The sequence below is a fragment of the Tachypleus tridentatus genome, chromosome 7 (genome assembly GCF_004210375.1).
Source record: "Tachypleus tridentatus isolate NWPU-2018 chromosome 7, ASM421037v1, whole genome shotgun sequence".
Lineage (NCBI taxonomy): Eukaryota > Metazoa > Arthropoda > Merostomata > Xiphosura > Limulidae > Tachypleus > Tachypleus tridentatus.
Window position 1 is genome coordinate 136,842,326 of NC_134831.1, and position 18,921 is coordinate 136,861,246.

Consider the following 18,921-nt stretch of genomic DNA (forward strand, 5'->3'; position numbering starts at 1 on the left):
AAAAGAACTTGCAAAGCGTTTTAGGTAGAGATACAGAGGTAGAAAGAGAAAAAATGTAAATCGTTTGAAATGGTGGCGGGGTTTAGTGAAGAACTTAAACTTCTGCACGCAAAGGGTCCATTTGGCAAACAGGATTTCAAGGGATCTAAGAAAGGAAAAATAGCTAAAAGCTTGGAAAATAATGCAGTTAATGAATAGGATGGGCTTGGGTTAAGCAACCGGTTCTAAGCGCTTGCAAGGATGAGGGTGAGCAGGTAAGGGATACAGATGGGATCACAAAGTATGATAGTATAAATGACAGGGTAGCTACAGTTGTTAGTGAATCTCTAGTTAGGCATGTAGATATAATATTATGTAGAGCAAAAGAATGGACTTATTCTATCCAGGAAAAACGACACAGGGTATAACTAATAAAATAGAGAATTAGTTAAGAGTGCTACTAGCAATACAGTTTTTATGGTACATGCTAGGGCAAATGACGTAAGAGAGGATATATCTAAGGAGCTCATTGATAAGTATAAAAGTAAGGGCTTACATCAAACTTTTTATATTTATCAGTGAAAACAAAAGAACAAAAGGGCATAAATTCGAATTCTGGCAGCGTAGGAGTCGTCTGCAAATTTGTATTACTTTTCAAACAGGTGTATTTACTTTTGGAATAAGTTGTCTCAATGGTGGTGAAGACGGAAAGTTTAACAAAATATAAGAAAAGGTTAGTTGAACATATGAGTAGTAAGGGATTATAGTTGTAATCTGGAATGGACATCTTGATGGGCTAATAAGCTCCTCTTTATTCCCTTAACATTTTGTAAAATGTTTATGAAATCGTATTCATTCGATATGTAGTGCTATAATTGTTAATACTCAGATATAATTTTTTCTTTATAAAAACATATGTTAAAATTAAAGCAAGACTTTTACAGTTCTTAGAGTAAATTTCTGTGGAGTCCATATCTTTAAGTTTCTGGAATAAATCACAATGATCACTGGTTTCTTTCTATACTTCATTGCGTTTTTTTGTTTTTTGAAGTCAGTAAGTCAATGGATGGTTAATACGTTTCAGCCTTGAATTTAAGACGGGCTTGAAGAAGAGTATCACTATCAGCTTCGTCAAACGAACTAATAGAGCAATTCCTTTCTAGGGGAATTTTTACTAATGTCACTATAATTACTACTGGCAACTTTGTTTCTGCTCTGCACTTGTATTCTTCAAAATTGGCTTCTTAAATTCTGAATATATGACAATAACGACTGAAGAATGTAGGCAACAGCAGATAAGTTTAGTTCCTCTTTTTGAAAAATTTTACTTGTCTCATGAAAACCATCAAGACTATCTATCCATAAAATTGTCAAGAAAACAAGTTAAAACTTGTTCAGTTTCTTACTGATATTTTCAGCAGCATGTTTTGTCTCTCTTGTTTTACTAGTATCATTGATGAAGTAAACAAGAGCTGATTGAATCCCATCATAGCTATAATGTAAGCACGTGCAAACCATCGAGCTTCCGATAGTTGTTTTACAATCTTACGATCGCGGCATATGAGAGAAACCAACACTTGTCAACGATGAGCTTATGCAGAAAAAAAAAAAAAAAAAGGTGGCTAATTACTGCACAACACAAAACATGATATGATTCCTAAGAGTGAAGACTCTTGTCGTCCTGTCTCCAACAAGGTTTTAAAGAATTTCTAGCGAAGGGAATAAAAACAGTCAATTTATTAATTTATTTGTTTCTTACCTAAATATAGTAGTATTCTCTAGTCATAGGCATCAACAAAAGTCTGACTACGACTGTCAAATAATGAAATTACTTTTATGTGCAAGTAGCTCAATACAACCTTAGCTATATATTATGCAATATGGCCATGAATTGGGATACACTGCATAAATCATTCAATACGAGCTTGATCTTTATCATATGTAAAGGTTAGTTGTTCGACGTGTGATATGTCTGAAATTGAGTCTTGTGCAAATTAATTGAAACAAGACGGAAAATTACGTTCTTTCAATTTTTTGCGTTTTATTTCTGAGAATCCAGACATTACTCACAAATTAATACATGATATGACCGCCTTTATTTTTTCAGAAGATCATTAATCCGCTTTAGCATTGAGTCCACGAGTTGACTGCAATCTTTACTAATTTTTGGATCGCAGTACCACACCTCAATTATGGCCTCAATTAGTTTATCTTTCGTAGTACAGTCTTTTCCCCGAAGTCTTTCTTTACAAATCGCCCAAAGATTTTCAACAGGTGTTAAGTCCGGAGAGTTTCCAGGCCAGTCCAGCACTTTTATTCGCGTTCTAGTCATAAAATTCTTCATAAGTTTCGATGTGTGGCATGGAGCCAGATCTTGCTGAAAAATGCCAGATCCATCTGGAAATCTCTTTTTCAATTTTGGAACGATTCTTCTCTGCAAAACTTCGATGTACTGTAGTCCTCGCATCATACCTTCTACGATATGTAAGCCTCCGACGCCATAGTAACTGAAAAAGCCCCAAAACATCTTATTCAAGGGATTAAAATACAAGAATAAATAATTGTAAAGGGTTTCTGTGTATCATGGATTCATTGTTGACTATACAAAAGTAGAAGAATCATAGACACACTCGTATGCAATCATAAGTTGTATAATATGAACACAGAAACACAAATTGGGTATGAATCAAAAGTCGGACACATTCCTTTGTGATGTTGCGCAAAGGAAGTTTTTTTTACACTTTGTCTATTCCTACCCGTTTATACACTCTTTGGTACACTCATTTTTAAAATTTCAATTTTTAAAATGTATGTTTTACACTTGTTCATGCACTTTTCTCACACAAGGTTATATGATGTTATGCATCATTCATTAGTGTTGATATCTTGTATATATATTACCAGTGTGGAGATATGTGCACCATAATATTATGGTACGTGTAAAAAATGGTATGTGTGTGTGTGTGATCTCTTTATTTATAGTGTGTGTACATTGTGAGTATGCATGCTGTACTTGTGATAGCACACATTTGGTAGTATACAATGCCATTTGGGAAATATAATGTGAGTTGTGGCTATGTGCATATACTAAAGGTTGATAAATTAGTTAATTAATTACTTCAAGCTAGCACTAGCATGTGGTTCCTGTGATATTGTTCTATTTGGGACACTTATAACTATGATAAGTGTGTTTGTTCAACAGCTAGAAGCATTCGGTAATGTTAGTCAGTCAGTGAAATTGAGAAATTTGTGGTTTGTGAATTTTTGGATCAGCTCTGCTGATTTTCTCAAGTGATTCTATGAGCTGTAATTTTATGTGGTTTATCAAGGGTGTCCCACAAGTACTTTTGAAGCCTTATTATTTGGTTCTTAAAGGTGTATACAAGTTAGTAGTTTATATTGTATGTATTATAATAATTATTATTATTTATCCACCCAATTCATGCTATCATACTTACAATACTGCCTTTTTCCTCTACTCCAAGGAAGCTGCTTATGAAAAGAGCAAAAGACTCAATTCACTAGTTAACTATTCCATTATCCATCTCTGAACTCTATACTATTGTTTGGTACTGCTCTAGGTAATGATGGTTTCCACACTGTTCCAGTTGAAATTCTTGTAGTTTCTTTCTGACTGGGTTCAGTAACATCTTGAGGGATATATAATTCTGTCTGAAGACATGTTTATATTATTCATATTCCAAAGTCCATTGTTCCCTCTATCTTTCATTCTATTGATCAATATATGTGTTGTTCTTTGTTCACAAAAGTTATGAGCATATTACTAATAGAGTTTGTCATTATCTAAGTTTTGACTTTGTTTCTGCATAGCTGTACAATAGACTATCTGCATTATGAGGATTTGAACTTCTGGTCTAAACATTGCAAGTCCATAAATATCCAATTGACTCACCAGAAGACCAATATTTAAATTGTCACTGTTTCTAATACTCTGTTCAATAAGTTTTGCTCTAACATTTTTCTTACACCTTGAACCTCTCTTTGACACAACATAGATTGAAAGCTTACTTAGAAAACTTTATTGTACTAGTTACAAAGGGCACATTTCTGTATTATATTGAATGTTGCCAAATCTTCACTGGTTCCACATGTGAATAGACCTTATAGATTAGCTTGGCTGTATTTAATATTTAGATGTGAAACGTTATTTTGGAAGAAGTGATTTCACTGGCATTTTTGTTGGTGATTATTCCATTTCACAAAAGGTAAAACACTTCCTTATTTGTTCTTATCAAATAGGTTTAATCAAGTCAGACAAATAAGCCTCTGACTTGAACTTCTGAAATACAGCATTGGACAAATGTAAATTTAACTTATATCGAGATTGCTTTACAATATCTCACATTATTATCCACTTTTTAATGTAAGAAAATATATAAACAACTGCACTGAATATATGATATTTTTAAGACTTATGAACAGGTTATCAAACTATTATCAGTTGTGTTTTTTAATATAATTAATTAACAGTCAAACACTGACTGTGTGGTAACTAATATTCTCAAGAGCTATTGGGTAATACATGCTATTCTTAGGTTAGAGAAAAGTGTATCAAGTAAATAGGAAAGCACTCATAATTTATTTGACACCAAGATAAATTTGATATTTCTAGGTATGTCAACATTTTATATTTTCACATTTATTTTCTAATGCAAAAGGATTGTTTCCAAAATCTCATTTTATTTATAGTAATTTTAACTTTCCCATGAAGTTTTTATAGATAAGTAAAATTGTCAGTAAATTCAAAAATAAAAGTTTTAAAAGATCTATGTATTATTGCATTCTGAAATTGTCCTAATAATAAAATTAGTGGCTACAAGATTTTGAAAATGATATAATAGTATTATGTGTCTTCAGTGAAAATAATTATCTCAACAACACCATGAATTTTTCAACACAAATGTTTCATGTTTGTTGCCTGATTTGTATGCTGTTTTACGTTAACACTAGGATGATGATATAGAAATTCTCAAATTGAAAATGATTATATTTTAAAATCTAAATGTTATAAGTGTGCTAAGTTTTACTCAGGTGTTTGGACACACTACAGTTTGTTTCAAAATTAGCCACAGGAGGTGTTTAATGTTTTCTATCATTATCAGTGAGCATATCTTTATATTAAGCTATTTCAAATATAACTTGTTCTTAACAGTTTTCATTAATCCTAACAATATTATCTGTGCATTATTCAAGCCATCAGTCTCATTTTATTGAAAGAGAGAAAAAGAAGAGCAATGGTACTTTTAAATAAACTTACTGCAGATGTGCACCATAATGTAATTTTGTAGGACTATCCTATACTTTGTTAACCTAATTATTATGATTTTCAAGGTGCCTCATGTGAAAGTCTATTCTCACAAGGAAATTCATATTCCAGACAAACTCTTATTAATATTATGTTTTCATGGCCGTTTTTACACAGTTGTTTATTCTAGATTTTTTTTCATAAATATTATCTTCTGAGGTAATTTCGAAATTAGATCACTTCTTTAAATTAAAATTTTTATTGTTGTAATGTCACATTTTCAGTCTAGTTAATTTTATGAAATTACTATTTTTTTAAAAAGAAAATTATCATATTTTTAAAACAGATAAAAAATTAAAGTTTAGTTTCTTCTCATGAGAACCCTGTCTCTCATAAGACACTAGAGAGAGTAGATACTTTTGAGTAATATGTATAGATTAAACATTACAGAAAATAGTCTTTTGATAATAACATTTTTTTAAAAGGAAAACTGTCTTTTAAAAAAAATGTTTGTATCTCATCTCTCTAACGTAATTTTTATGCACCATCTTTAAGGGAAGTTGTGTTTCCAGGTAATGCTAAAATATGAAATTTTTTCTGCACAATACATTTAAATGTTAGTGATTTGTTCCTGTAAATTAGCAGCTAATTTCAGATTCAGAAGTATCTTACAAAATTCCTACTTTGCTTACAAAGACATTACCATACGTTATTAGTTACAATAATACAGCTCAAACACAATGAATTACAAGATCTATTTCTAACATTCAGTTATGAACAAAATGTTTAGTTAAGAAAGTAATTGTAAAACAAGGTTTGTGCAGTGTTACAAAAAACTCAAAAATCAGTTTTTTTATTTTAAAAGTGAACCTCACTCTGCTGTTCTTAAGTAAAGTTTACTATTATGAATACTGCTTGCACTTCTCATAATTAAAAAAAAATTTTCTGTTATTTTGTGGTGAGATAGTTTTTTTTACCATATATTATAGTTGTCCAAAATGCTCTATTTAAAGTAAACTGCCTATTCACATAGCTGTTACAATTTTACCAAAATATGGATTTAGTGACAGTTTTAAAATCAGAGTAAACACAAGTGACAAACAAAATTATTTATCAGAATAATTTACAAAAGTGTTAGAAAGTAAAAGTATGGAAAGAATCAATTTGACTAATAATCATTGTGTCTCCATTTCTGTAACTAAAATAAAAATCATAGAATGGGCTATAGCCATTTTGGTGGATTACAGAGGGCTCATTATTTTGGAACATTGCTGTGTTAAAGCTCTTGATGCCACATCTGGTCGTACTCCATCTGATAACTATGCATCTCGACAATCGCCTTGCAGCATAGTTTTCACTTTAAGCCTATAATATCCATAACACATTACTCCTCCCTGCAGACTTCCCATAAACAATCTAGTTTTGAAGGTGATGGTTTTCTACTACTCAATTAACAGTTCAATCTTGCAGAAAATGTGTATAACATGAATATCTCTTTCTTAAAGTATGCAACAGTTGACTGAAATTAAGCCTTATTTTGATGAGCCCAACCCCACTGGTTTCTTTTTCCAGATGGAGATTCTACTTGAGTATGTAGATTACTTTTACCTTGAACATGTGGGTGGTTTTTGCCCCTGACTTTCTGTTTATGGATTTTTCAAATGTTACAAGCTACCACATTTTGCTTAACATGGTTATGGTGTCATTGTTGCAGGTCTCTTTCTGGATTGTCATGTTACACAATATTCCCTTATTTTCCAACACCACTGAGTGTAAGGGATATCCTTTTCGTGTAAACTCTGAATCCCCATTTGGAACACGTTTTCATGATCTGAATGTAAAATATTTTGTTTGGAAATGGCTATTGTATACCCTTCCCAAAAGTGATCAACTTCCATGTCATCATCACACTACTTATGAAATCTCACAAAAATGCTAGACACAGCACTGTAATTTTATATGGGCTATGTTTTGCATATAACTTACTAATTTACATATTCAAAGTCTTTTAATATAATGTATCAAACCCTATATACTGACCTGTATAATTTGTATAATATTTGCCCACACAATATGATACATTTAAAGTGATGCAAGTAAGATCAAATGATCAAGATGTGATTTATAATGTCTGTTGTAATAGGTTTACTATTACATATTTATTTTAATATCTATGTTTGTTTCAATTTAATATATACTTAGAAATGCATATAACTTACTGTTAAATGTGTATTGTGAAATTCTTGCCTTTTCACTAAATTTGTAGAAGATTCTTAAGTGTAAGAATCAACAATGTACTGTGTGTGTATGTAAAACACTAGTAATTGCCAGTACTATTGCCAGCTGAACTTCTGAAAACCTCAGAGTTTATAAGACGAGGTGCTAAGAGGCAATATTTATTATTGGTTTGCTGCAGTTAGAATACTATAAGCCTCAGAAGCTATAACTGTGATAAATGCTTATTAACTGGAAAACTACAAATACTTGACCAGGAATGTTTACAGATTTTAAACATTACAAACCATTTAACTTCAGCAGGTTTCTGTTGTATATTTGTGTTTCTATGAAGACATCATATAACTTTGGCTGTGAAAAAACTCTTGTGCAATTAGCCAGAGCTGGCTAGCTAGCCAAAAAGCGAAATGCAGTGATATCAACTTGAAATTCATCTGCACATTGTGAACTGTCAATAAAATATTCAGTTCCAGACCAGATGAAAGACTTAATATTGTTTGTATACTAAAATATATTTGTATCAAGAAAGAAAAGCATATATCATTCTTGTTGGCAGATATCATAAATTTGATACATAGACACTTAATATCTAAATCAAAATTACAATTTAACTTAGTTCAGACTGTTTGAAATTGTAGTACATAACACTGTTAATGTGATTTCTCCATCCTGTAGATTAAAATTATACCATGACAGTTATTATTTTTTCAGAGAATCTGCTATCTACAAAGTCATAAATATACATAATAATTAGTTCTATCAGAAATAAATATTTCAGTATTTTAATATATTTAAAATAATTCCTTATATCATTTGTTCATCATCATTTTAACACCAGAAGTTTTTGCTTTAAAAAATTGGTAAAAGTTTTTGGTTTTTAGAAAAGTATTTTAAATCCAGACTTGCTAATGCTAAAGAATATAACTTAGCAACTTATATGAAAAAGAACTAACAATGATTACTCTCACTTAAAGTAAGAAATGTTTGGTGTTACTTAGCTTTTAGCTATCATTGACCAAAGAAAATTGTCAACTGTTCTTCACAATAGGGTATAAATGTTTCTTTATTTCCAATATAATGACATTCTAGTAATACAGCTTGGTGTATGGGTAACTGTTAATTCTACAAGGCTTACTACAGTACCCAGGAAATCTTCTGACCTGAAAAAGAATACTACTATAAGAGAACTAAGGTTTAGTTGACTGATACAAAACTACTGTCATTTTGCAACAAGAAACACTGCAGTACCTCTAGTCTTGGAATTGATGTGCTAGTGAGTGATTCTCATGTATATGGAAAAGATCAGTTGTTGCTTTTGTTCATTGCAACACAATGAAACCTTGAGGACTTAGCAAGTATTCTGTACTGAAGTATTTACTTTCTCTTCCCTTTTAATAATAGATTCTTCAGCAATTTACACCTACTTTTAGTTTTAAAGTACGTGGAAGCAGCAAGGTCCAGAACTGGAAGGATTTATTTAGTTATTTCAAACTGCACATAACTTAAAAATTTTATTAAACATCCTTATTTATAATTTAAGTTCTTTAAAATGTCATCTCAACGCAATATGTTAACAGAGAAGTCTGTCAACAAAATAAATGGGCAAATGGATAGTTTACGATACCTTGTACCCATTTATGCTATTTTTTGACATCCTACCCGATTTATTTCTATTTGATAGAAAAATACAGTATATTTTACTTACTTGTTTTCTAATACACAATAAAGTTAGAATGAAGTTTGAAAAAATAACAACCAATCTAAATTCATTATACATGAATTTGATTTTACAAAATACTTATATTTATATATAAAAAAAACATCAAATGATTTAATCATAATTAATGGCATAATTTATTTGATTCTTCATGTCATATTAGAATTATTTCCTGTATATTTAATCTATTATTTTACATAGAAGGGCACCACTATGATTAGCAAGACTTTAGCCGTCAAACTTTTAGTAACAATAATTTAGGTTAAAGTCCCAACATTGCTACTTACACAAGACTGCAGGTACCACAATTTAACAATCTTGTATTGGCAGTAATACCAACTTTTAAAAAACTTTGAATCTACACCACATATTATATTAACAGAAATGTTAAACCATTATTTCTTCACAAAAGCCTTTTCAAAAGCAGAGAGAGAGCACAATTAGCAATCACTAAATAGTGAATTAGTCTGAACTTAATATAAAACATATTTTGATTAAAAAATCTATATATAAGTTTTAAAACACTGAAACTCCAAACAGTATTAAATGTTTTTTTCCACAGAAGTCAAGACAACAATGATATGCATACAATGAACCAAGAATGAATAATGAACTTAAAGTTCTTTATGATAAGAGATCAAGATAATAAAAGTATACAGACAATCCTGGGTTTTAACCACTGAAAGGAAACAAAACTCCTATCAACATAAGTCTGGCAAACTCTTTTTTTTCTTACACAAGACAGTCACTTTATTGGCATTAGATATTAGAGACTGTAACAGCAATGAAATAATTACCTAAAAACTCTTCTTAGTTTCTCTGGTTTTCTGTCTCAATTATTCAACAGATCAGTTATATACAACCCCCAAATAACAATTAGTTAACTAATCAATCAGCTTTGGTTACTTACCTTACCAACAGCCCAAACAAGCAGGTTAAGTTGATTTGTCATGCAATTAATAAATGAAATAACATAACTGTCCATTAAAAGATAAAAATCTGCATAATAACCAACTATATTCTTGTAAATCTGTCAATTATCTGACCACTAAGCAATCAAAGTTTGGTAAATCTGATTTGGACAAGTTTGTAGCAACAACTCATGAGTATTCAGACAAACTGGACTACTATAATCCTAAAAGATACTTTATTGATTCAAGATAAAGGGTAGAGTATAAAACATACATTTACTCCAAACTCACATAATCCAGTTTTGCAGACAGCAAAGGGTTTACCTATGTACTTGGAAATGGATCATAGAAGCCCATTGGTAAGATGTTCTTTTGTCAACATCAGCAAGAGATCAGAAAGATCATGCTGGAATGTTGTTTATATAGGTTTGTTTTACATTCATTTGCTCATGCAGATGGAAATAACTTTTTTTTAAAATAAAGAACAGTGACTCTCCAGAAGTTTGTTGATCATCTAATTTTGGTCACTTGTTTTGTGAATGTTACAAGAATAAGGGACTGATAATGTATTAAATGTTAAAAATTATATTCTGTATGCTGAATTAAACTTAATAATATATTTTGCAAAAATATTAACTACGTATGCAAAACGGAAGAAACATATTACTTTTCATCCAAACTGTTCTTGCAATATTAATATCCATCACAAACTAAAATTCAATAAACAACTTAGCATATGAGAAATACATCATAATATCTTGAGTGTATGCTGAGTAGCATTAGTAATGATACATCAACAATGCAATGCCCAATGTAAGGCTTGTGAAATAATAACAATATATTTAGCTTATCCATTTTTTTGACAAAATTTGCAAATTAACAAACCAAAAAGATACATTCCAAATTAATATGAGCAGAATATATCAGCTAAAACAGGAGGCATGACTGGGATTGATCAATGAATTTTACACTAGTTAGCCATTTGCACAACTATTATAAGACAGACCTTTCTCTTGTGATGAAGATTGTCTGGTACTTAAAGAGGATAAAACTCATGTATGATAAAAAGTTTTAAGCTCAATAAAAATACATTATATAAACCCATCTGACCTTAAATCTGCTTGTGACCTAGCTATATTGTTAAAAGTAAAACAATAAAGAATGTTGATCTTCAAGCTGTTATATAATTATGCAATATAACAGGAATTACTGAGAAAAATCTAAAATAATTCATATTTTACAGCATAAAAACTTATTAAGCCCAACATAAAGCCTCCTATCACACTTTAATACATTAGAAATCCTTCAAGTAATGTATCATATTACCTAATCTCTTCTCTAGCTGTATTTGAACAGCACTTAAGACTTTACTATTGGCTAGTATATAATTATAGATAATAGTAGCATATATCTCATATAATACATTTTAATAATTCATTATCTAGTACTCAGAATAGACTATAACAACTCAATCTAAATGTGACACAATGAGATTTACCTCAGTTATTTTTGCATGAACAGTTTATATTTTTATAAAACCAACACCATCAACAATAGTGGACAAGAAACACTACAACCATTTTAAATTATTATATTTAATTTGTCATTAGCATTTATAAAGATATGATTGCAATAGTAAAACAACTTGCATACAAAAACAACATTATTAAAAATATCCTCTCAGTTTTTTCAACAGCCTTTCCTTTCAGAAGATTCAAATCTTAAAATTGCCTAAAGATTTTTTGGGAAATATATGACTTGGTATTAACAGAATCCTTAACACTCCTACGAAACGTGGGGCCTAATAGGCCCCAGAGCAACTTGAAAGGTTATTAATATTAGGCTAATAATTTGTATTTAAATGATATTTAATGAAATGAAATCAAATGAAATGGCAATTTCATTTAAATACAAATTTATTAGCCTAATATTAATAACCTTTCAAGTTGCTCTGGGGCCTATTAGGCCCCACTTTTCATAGGAGTGTTAAAGTGTACCACTGATAAGACTGGTGACCTCAAGACCCTTTAAACTAATACGTTCCATGTACAACATTCAGTAATAATTTTTTTTTTTTGTAAAAGGAAATATACTAAATAATAAAAAAAACCTAGAAACATGATCATGAGCATCAGATACGATAATCACATTTCTCATGACTTGCATAGTCTAAGGTATATATATTCAATTTCTTTCCCCCTAATTCATTAAAAGAAAAGATTTTTATATCATCAGTTATTCAGAATATATAGACATAAATATAAACAATTATAATAAGGTTTACTTGCAAGAGTATATTGTTCTAATCATCCAGGGAGCTGCACTAAAAATGGCACACAAAAGTTTTCACTAATTATGAACATATTCTTAGATTCTGCTTTGCTTTTCCTTCAGTGACTAGATCATTTGCAGTGGCTCCAAGTCTTCATTGTGGTTCATTGATGCCATGCAGATATCGTGACACTTCAGACTGCTAAGCCTATTGTTACTCGTAATCTACCTTGACTTAATTCATAGCAAGTCCACTTTACCTTAACATTACCTCAATGTTTAAGACTTCCAACATAGGTGGAAGATTCAGTGATGCCCCCTGGACAAAGAACATCACAAAAGATGAGGGAAACAGCCCTGTACATGCAATTTGTGATTAAAAAAAAATCTGAAAGAACTATGATATCAAGCCCATATGGCAGGGTTCTTCTCTCTTCTTCTTCACAGACAGATTATTTACTTAGATGAAAGTCCAAAATTGTCTTTAAATATATCTAAAAGAAAAATATAAAACTGAAGTTGAATTAAACATTCATTTTTAGATGTCTGTTATCACTAACCTTAGAGTATTTTCATTCTCTCAATTTATTATAAATGGCTGGTCTTACAGAAAAAGGAAAAAAAGTTGATATTTCCAGACAGAAATTTTTAAATACACTTTTCAATTTTTTCAGTGATAAATAATTGTGATAGGCTATCTTGTGTGCTCTTAACTTTTGACACTTTTGTCTTATTTTATTGCCAAGGTATGAAGAAGGAAAATCAGAACAACAGATTACAAATATAATACCAAATGTGTTATTCCACAATTTTTATGAATAAGTATTTTTCTCAAGATCTTGACAGCTTCAACTGCTAATACTGCTTTTTATTTGCATATTAAGCATATAATATGTTGTCTCATATTTAGCTTTTGCATGACTGGTTGCATATAATCTTAAGAATGAATTGATTACTGTTAGAAGGCTACTTCACTTCCTGTAATAACAAACATTTTTACGGGATTCTACCTTTTTTAATACACTATTTTAAGGTTTTAAATATTTGATTGTTTGTTTGAGAGAAAACTATGAGCTACATGCAAATGCCATTCATAAATTGGGATTGTTAGACTGGAGAAATGCAACGAATACACATTATCACCATCAACTCTTGGATTACTCTAGTAACATAGTTATATTTAACTGCCACTTTTACAAAGACCTACAGCCTGAAGTATGACATTTTGCAGCAACTGGACACAAAACATTGACCCTCATATTCACAGCCCAATATACTAACCACTAAGCCACACCCAGACAAAATGATAAAGGAAGAGGCAATTTTAAATGGCAATCAAAGTTATTTTAATTAGCCAACCATCTTTTTTTTCCATTAACATTTATTTTGCCAGTTGAACAAATTTACCACGTTTGGGGGATTATTCAAATTTTGAAAAATGCATATTACAAAGTATCTTAATTAAAAAAAAAAAAAAATTTGTGTTATAAATTTGTATCCATGTATATCATTTCTAATACAGTATTTTTCTTTGTTTTGACTGATCAATAAAAATCAAAAGTACAAACATATCTACCTGCATGAGCTCTGCTTTCAGCTTGACCAAATTTCCTAAAACCTTGGCACAACTGTTGGATGTCCAGCAACTAAGAAAATAAATATAATTTTTTAAAATGCTAAAGAAGATATAAAAGCTATAACACCATTCTAGTAATTACCTAACAGTAACTTTTTGCTAAATCTCTTCTTCAGTTTACACTTTTATAAAAAGTTAACTGTTTAAGGTCTGGAAAAATGTGTTAGCCAGAACCCTTCTAATCAAAGTATTTTTACAAAATACAGACAAACAAGTTTCTTCATATGAAATTATAAAAAAATATATGAGAAACTATAGTATAAAAAATTAAAAAGTATTAGTGTTTAAAACCTTCTCAAGGCTTACATGAAACAGGCACAAATGGCTGCATGGCTAATGCTTGTTGGTATGCTGCAGTAGCACTAGGCTGAAAAACTGGGACTCCACTTTTGTCTATTGCTGGACGCTTTGTGTAGGGGACCATTCCTGGAAATGCCTGAAAAGGTGGTGTATTACCATTTAATTAAAACTATAATATGATGATATAATTCCAGAATTTTCATAAATTTGACATAAAGACATTTTACTAAGTACATGAAAAAAAACACTGAAATTGACCACAGTATCAAACTGAATGTTCATAACCTCCATAATGGTTACAGATTGGATGTAAATTTCATTAAAATTTTATGAATTCAGAAAAATGTACATAATTTCAGCTTATGCATCAAGATAAAAATCAAATAACAATATACAATGCTTATAAAATTATACTATATTGCAGTATTTGTACAAACTCAGGCTTGCATTGTTACACATGTATTCATAATGTATTTAGCATCCTGTATTTAGAACATTTCTTCTTATATTACAATAAATTCAGAGAAATATATTGTAATAAATCTTATCTGTTTTACAGAATTAACATTAGCTTTAATGCATATTACTTAAATTACATTGTATGCTGTTTGTAAAGAGATTTATAAACCAAGTAGCTTATGATACTATATATTTTTTCAAAAAAAGCAAAAATTAGGATCAACTGTTTGTAAAATAAATAATTTTATGGTTGAATGTTAATTAAACATCTTATGTTAAATGCTGTAAAAGTATTTGTTTCTATTCAACAAATATTTTTAGAATACAGTATAATATATCACATTTTCTTCATGTATGTACATAGGATTACACTTCAACTTCTCAACACTTACACCTCACACTAATACCTGCATTTTTACTGACACACTATAATCACAATGAAAGATAACTTTCACATCTCACAAATATTTCTAAATCTCTTTTCAACATTATAAAATAAGCATATCTAAATGTTAATACAATTTCTTCCCTTCAGTAAGAATCGTGCAATTACACAGTTTTCAGTCAAAGGTTCATACAGTCCAACTATTGTGATGATTAACCATCATCAACTAATGAAATCATAGCTAAAACTGAAAATTTATATTTCAAATGAAATCTCAATTACTTGAAGTAAATTCATTAGAGAAGGTTTAGAGTTTATATATAATTATATATGATTTATGTTCTTCATGTGGATTAATAACAATAGATTTAACAACCTTAAAATTGGAGTATTTTGCATCTTTCAAATTCTGAAAAATGGTTTAAAAAAAAAAAGACTAGTATGTACATGCCTAAACTTATCAGTCAAATTATTTCAAAATATAAAACATAAGGTTCTCTCTCTCTCTCCATATTTAACTAGATGTAGCAACTGCAATAACCATGAATAAATTATCCATTCTATGCTTATAAAACCACTGCTGTGCACATCTTTCTCTAATGCAACTCAACAAGTGGTGCTAATGTTCATAAATTTTCCACTCCTCAACTAGCTGTACACATCTTTGGTCCTCATGACTTAGCATCAGATTCAACTTTCAATAAGTTTTCCATTTCCCAGCAAAGGTGAGTTGTTTGAAAATGTCAGCTTTGTCTCTAAATTATTACAGAAAATGCCTTTATCTGTGATGATCTCTCCAATCTACAGTTTTATAAATATGATTTTAATTTAAAAACAGTTTTTTTCACTAAATAATCAAACCATGGATGCTGTTGTAATGGTCAGGATGAAGAATAGGGTCTTGAGTCCTAGTATCAATCTAAGAACAATAGTAATACCTAAGGGTCTTAGATTTAAGCTCTAGATAGGGAATATTTTTAAACATTCTGTCATAAAAATTTTGAATAAAATAAAGTCAAATTTGATAGCAGTCAGTCCTGAAAGGCTTCTACAAGTGAGTCAATATTTTATAAAACAAACCTATGACATTATTTACTTGTAATATCCATGTGTTTCCTACCCTTTTGTTTACTTAGAGATCATTACAGTTAATTTTTTCATGTCCTTTTTGATGTCCTAATTTGTTGTTTGACCAATTTTCTTTTATCTTTTAAATCTCCTGTCATACCAGTCAATTTGTTATGCTTTTCTTTAATTTTACCTCTTGTACCCTTTGTGAGCCATTTTTTCTTTCTATAATGGATGTTTATCTTTAATATTTAAAAGTTTTTCATATTTGATCAGTTTCTCCAAATAACTCAACTGCTCTATTCTCAACAGATAATTCTTGTTGCATCCATTCATAATTTGCTTTTTTAAAATTTGTAACCAAAATATTATTTTTGATCTCCATACACAGCAAAACCTCAAATTTTATAAAGCAATGATCACTTGCACCCATGGTTTGACTTTAGAAATTCCCAGTCTATGTACCTGAAATTAAATCACCCATAATTATGACTTCACTACAGTTGAAATCTCTTAATCTCACTGCAAAGTTTCTTACTTAATCTCATTAGTATAATCTGTTGGTCTGTAACAAATTCCTACTGAAAGTCTTATCCCTTTGTCTTTATTAATAGAAACCCAAACAGATTCAATATCCTTGCTATTATCTTTCACATCCTCAACTTCAACAGGATGCTACTCACATTTTACATATACAGACACTACTTTCCATCTCTTTAGTACTCTATCCCTATTAAATAATGCATAACCCTGTATTTCAAAGAAATTTCTGTCATCAAAATCATCTATTGGGTTGAGGAATAATTCGTGAGTGTTTTTTCAAGTTAAAAAAATATATTTATAAATGAAATGCTTTCGCAAAATATTTCATGTCATTTGGTAGATAATTTTTTGCTCTAATAGATGGTGTGTTTTATTTTCATATGTCTTTAATTTTTGCTTTCATTTTCAGCTCATTAAATGGAATGTCAAGTGGACAAAATCGAGCATTTTTGACACCATCTGCTTTTCGCATTTAATTTCTTACAATTTCGTTTACAACAATGCATACTATATACCTAAGTATTACATGTAATAAAGTATCATAATAAATGTTTTGGGTGTAATGTGTTCATGCATTGAAGTATTGTATAGTCTTGCATGTAATGCTTGAATGAAATTATTTAAAAACGCTCACGAATTATTCCTCAACCTAATACATTTAACCATGTTGCAGTTATTCCTATCATATGAAATTCCTCCATTCCTGTCAGTGCCATGAAGTAATTTATTTCTTATACTTCTAGCAGTACAATGGTAACAGTTCTTAGAACTACTTCTAAACTTATTTCCTATGCATATACAGACACTACTTTCCATCTCTTTAGTACTCTATCTCTTTTTTTTTGCACTACATTTGTCCTGGCCATCACCACTGTGTGGTTCAAGCTAAAACATTCCCATACAATGGAGTTAATAGCCCTTGCAAATAATCCAGATCCTGCACTGTTTAAATGTAAACCACCCATTCCACTGAACTGATCCCACAAATCAAACTAGCCTATCTGCTCATTCGTGCATATTAAGCTTATCCTGTCTTTTAGTCCTGGCAACTCACTCATAATTTCATCCTCACAATTTTTGCCCCCCCATTACATTTCTTGCTCTGTCATTTATACTTTACATTTATGCTTCTTGTTATGTCTGATTGTTGGAGTTTGAAAAAGAAGAAATAAAAGGAAGCAACACCCAGCGTGCTCATGTCCCCATGTGGACATAATTTCACCAGCTCACCTGAAGTTGTTGATTGGGCCATTAATAAAGAGGATGATGTAGTTATGCATGAATTTAGATCTTTTGTGTCTTTGACGAATGATACTGCTAACCCCATACCTGTACATATTTTACGCGAAACTGGGGTGGCTCAATCATTGTTGTTAAAAGGCATGTTGTCTTTAAATTTGAGTTCTGTCACTGGCAAGTCTGTTATGGCTCAGTGTTAAGGGTGGTTTTGTTAATGTTCTTATTCATAACATTTTGACATCAGACCCAGTTTCGGGACCAGCTGTAGTTGGAGTAAGACCTACTATGCCTGTTAAGGGTATATCATTCTTGTCGGGAAACAAGTTGGCTGCAATAAAATGTTGTTACCAAACCTAAAATTGGTAGCGAACTTATCACTGGTTCATCTAAGGATGATGATGTTGTTGAGAATCCAGAAATGTTTCCCTCGTGTGATGTGATTCGGGCTTAGCCTAATATTTTAAGCCAAAATTAAATGATAGATATTTGTTCAGAAGAAAATATTATAGAATTGTCTCAGATATTTTTTGGATCTGACAGGGATCTTAGAAATAACTGTCCTACTGACAATTCATTAGTGAGTGACAATGATGAATGCGAAGGATATGATTCACTTAGGGAAGTTCTTAGGAAGAAAAAGATCCACAGATCTCTTCACTGTTTAAATATGTTCTAACACGGAATGAGCTGGAGAAAGTTCCAAATGGTTACTTTTTCAAAAATGGTGTTCATGAGAAAATGGAAACCATCAAATGTGTCAGCTTCAGAGGGTGGGGTTATAGTTTATCAAATCATTATTCCAGAAGTATATCAGTCAGAAATGTTGAAAGATGCCCATGAACTTCTCATAGGAGATCATTTAAGTGTCAACAAGACATGCAATAAAATTATGAGTCAGTAATGGAATACTGT

General features: G+C 30.6%; 1 protein-coding gene across 17 annotated transcripts in view; it reads right to left on the reverse strand.

Annotated features, from left to right (window-relative positions):
• Positions 1–8,525: 8,525 nt before the first annotated feature.
• Positions 8,526–18,921, reverse strand: part of LOC143256682 (muscleblind-like protein 1) — a 122,103-nt gene continuing 111,707 nt past the window's right edge. For all 17 annotated transcript variants that reach the window (XM_076514218.1, XM_076514208.1, XM_076514223.1 and 14 more), the window contains 3 exons: positions 14,322–14,451; positions 13,956–14,025; positions 8,526–12,873 (listed from right to left, as the gene is read on the reverse strand). In XM_076514218.1, the coding sequence (XP_076370333.1) occupies positions 13,991–14,025; positions 14,322–14,451 (165 nt within the window). In that variant the 3' untranslated portion in view covers positions 8,526–12,873; positions 13,956–13,990. The remainder of the gene's footprint in view (positions 12,874–13,955; positions 14,026–14,321; positions 14,452–18,921) is intronic.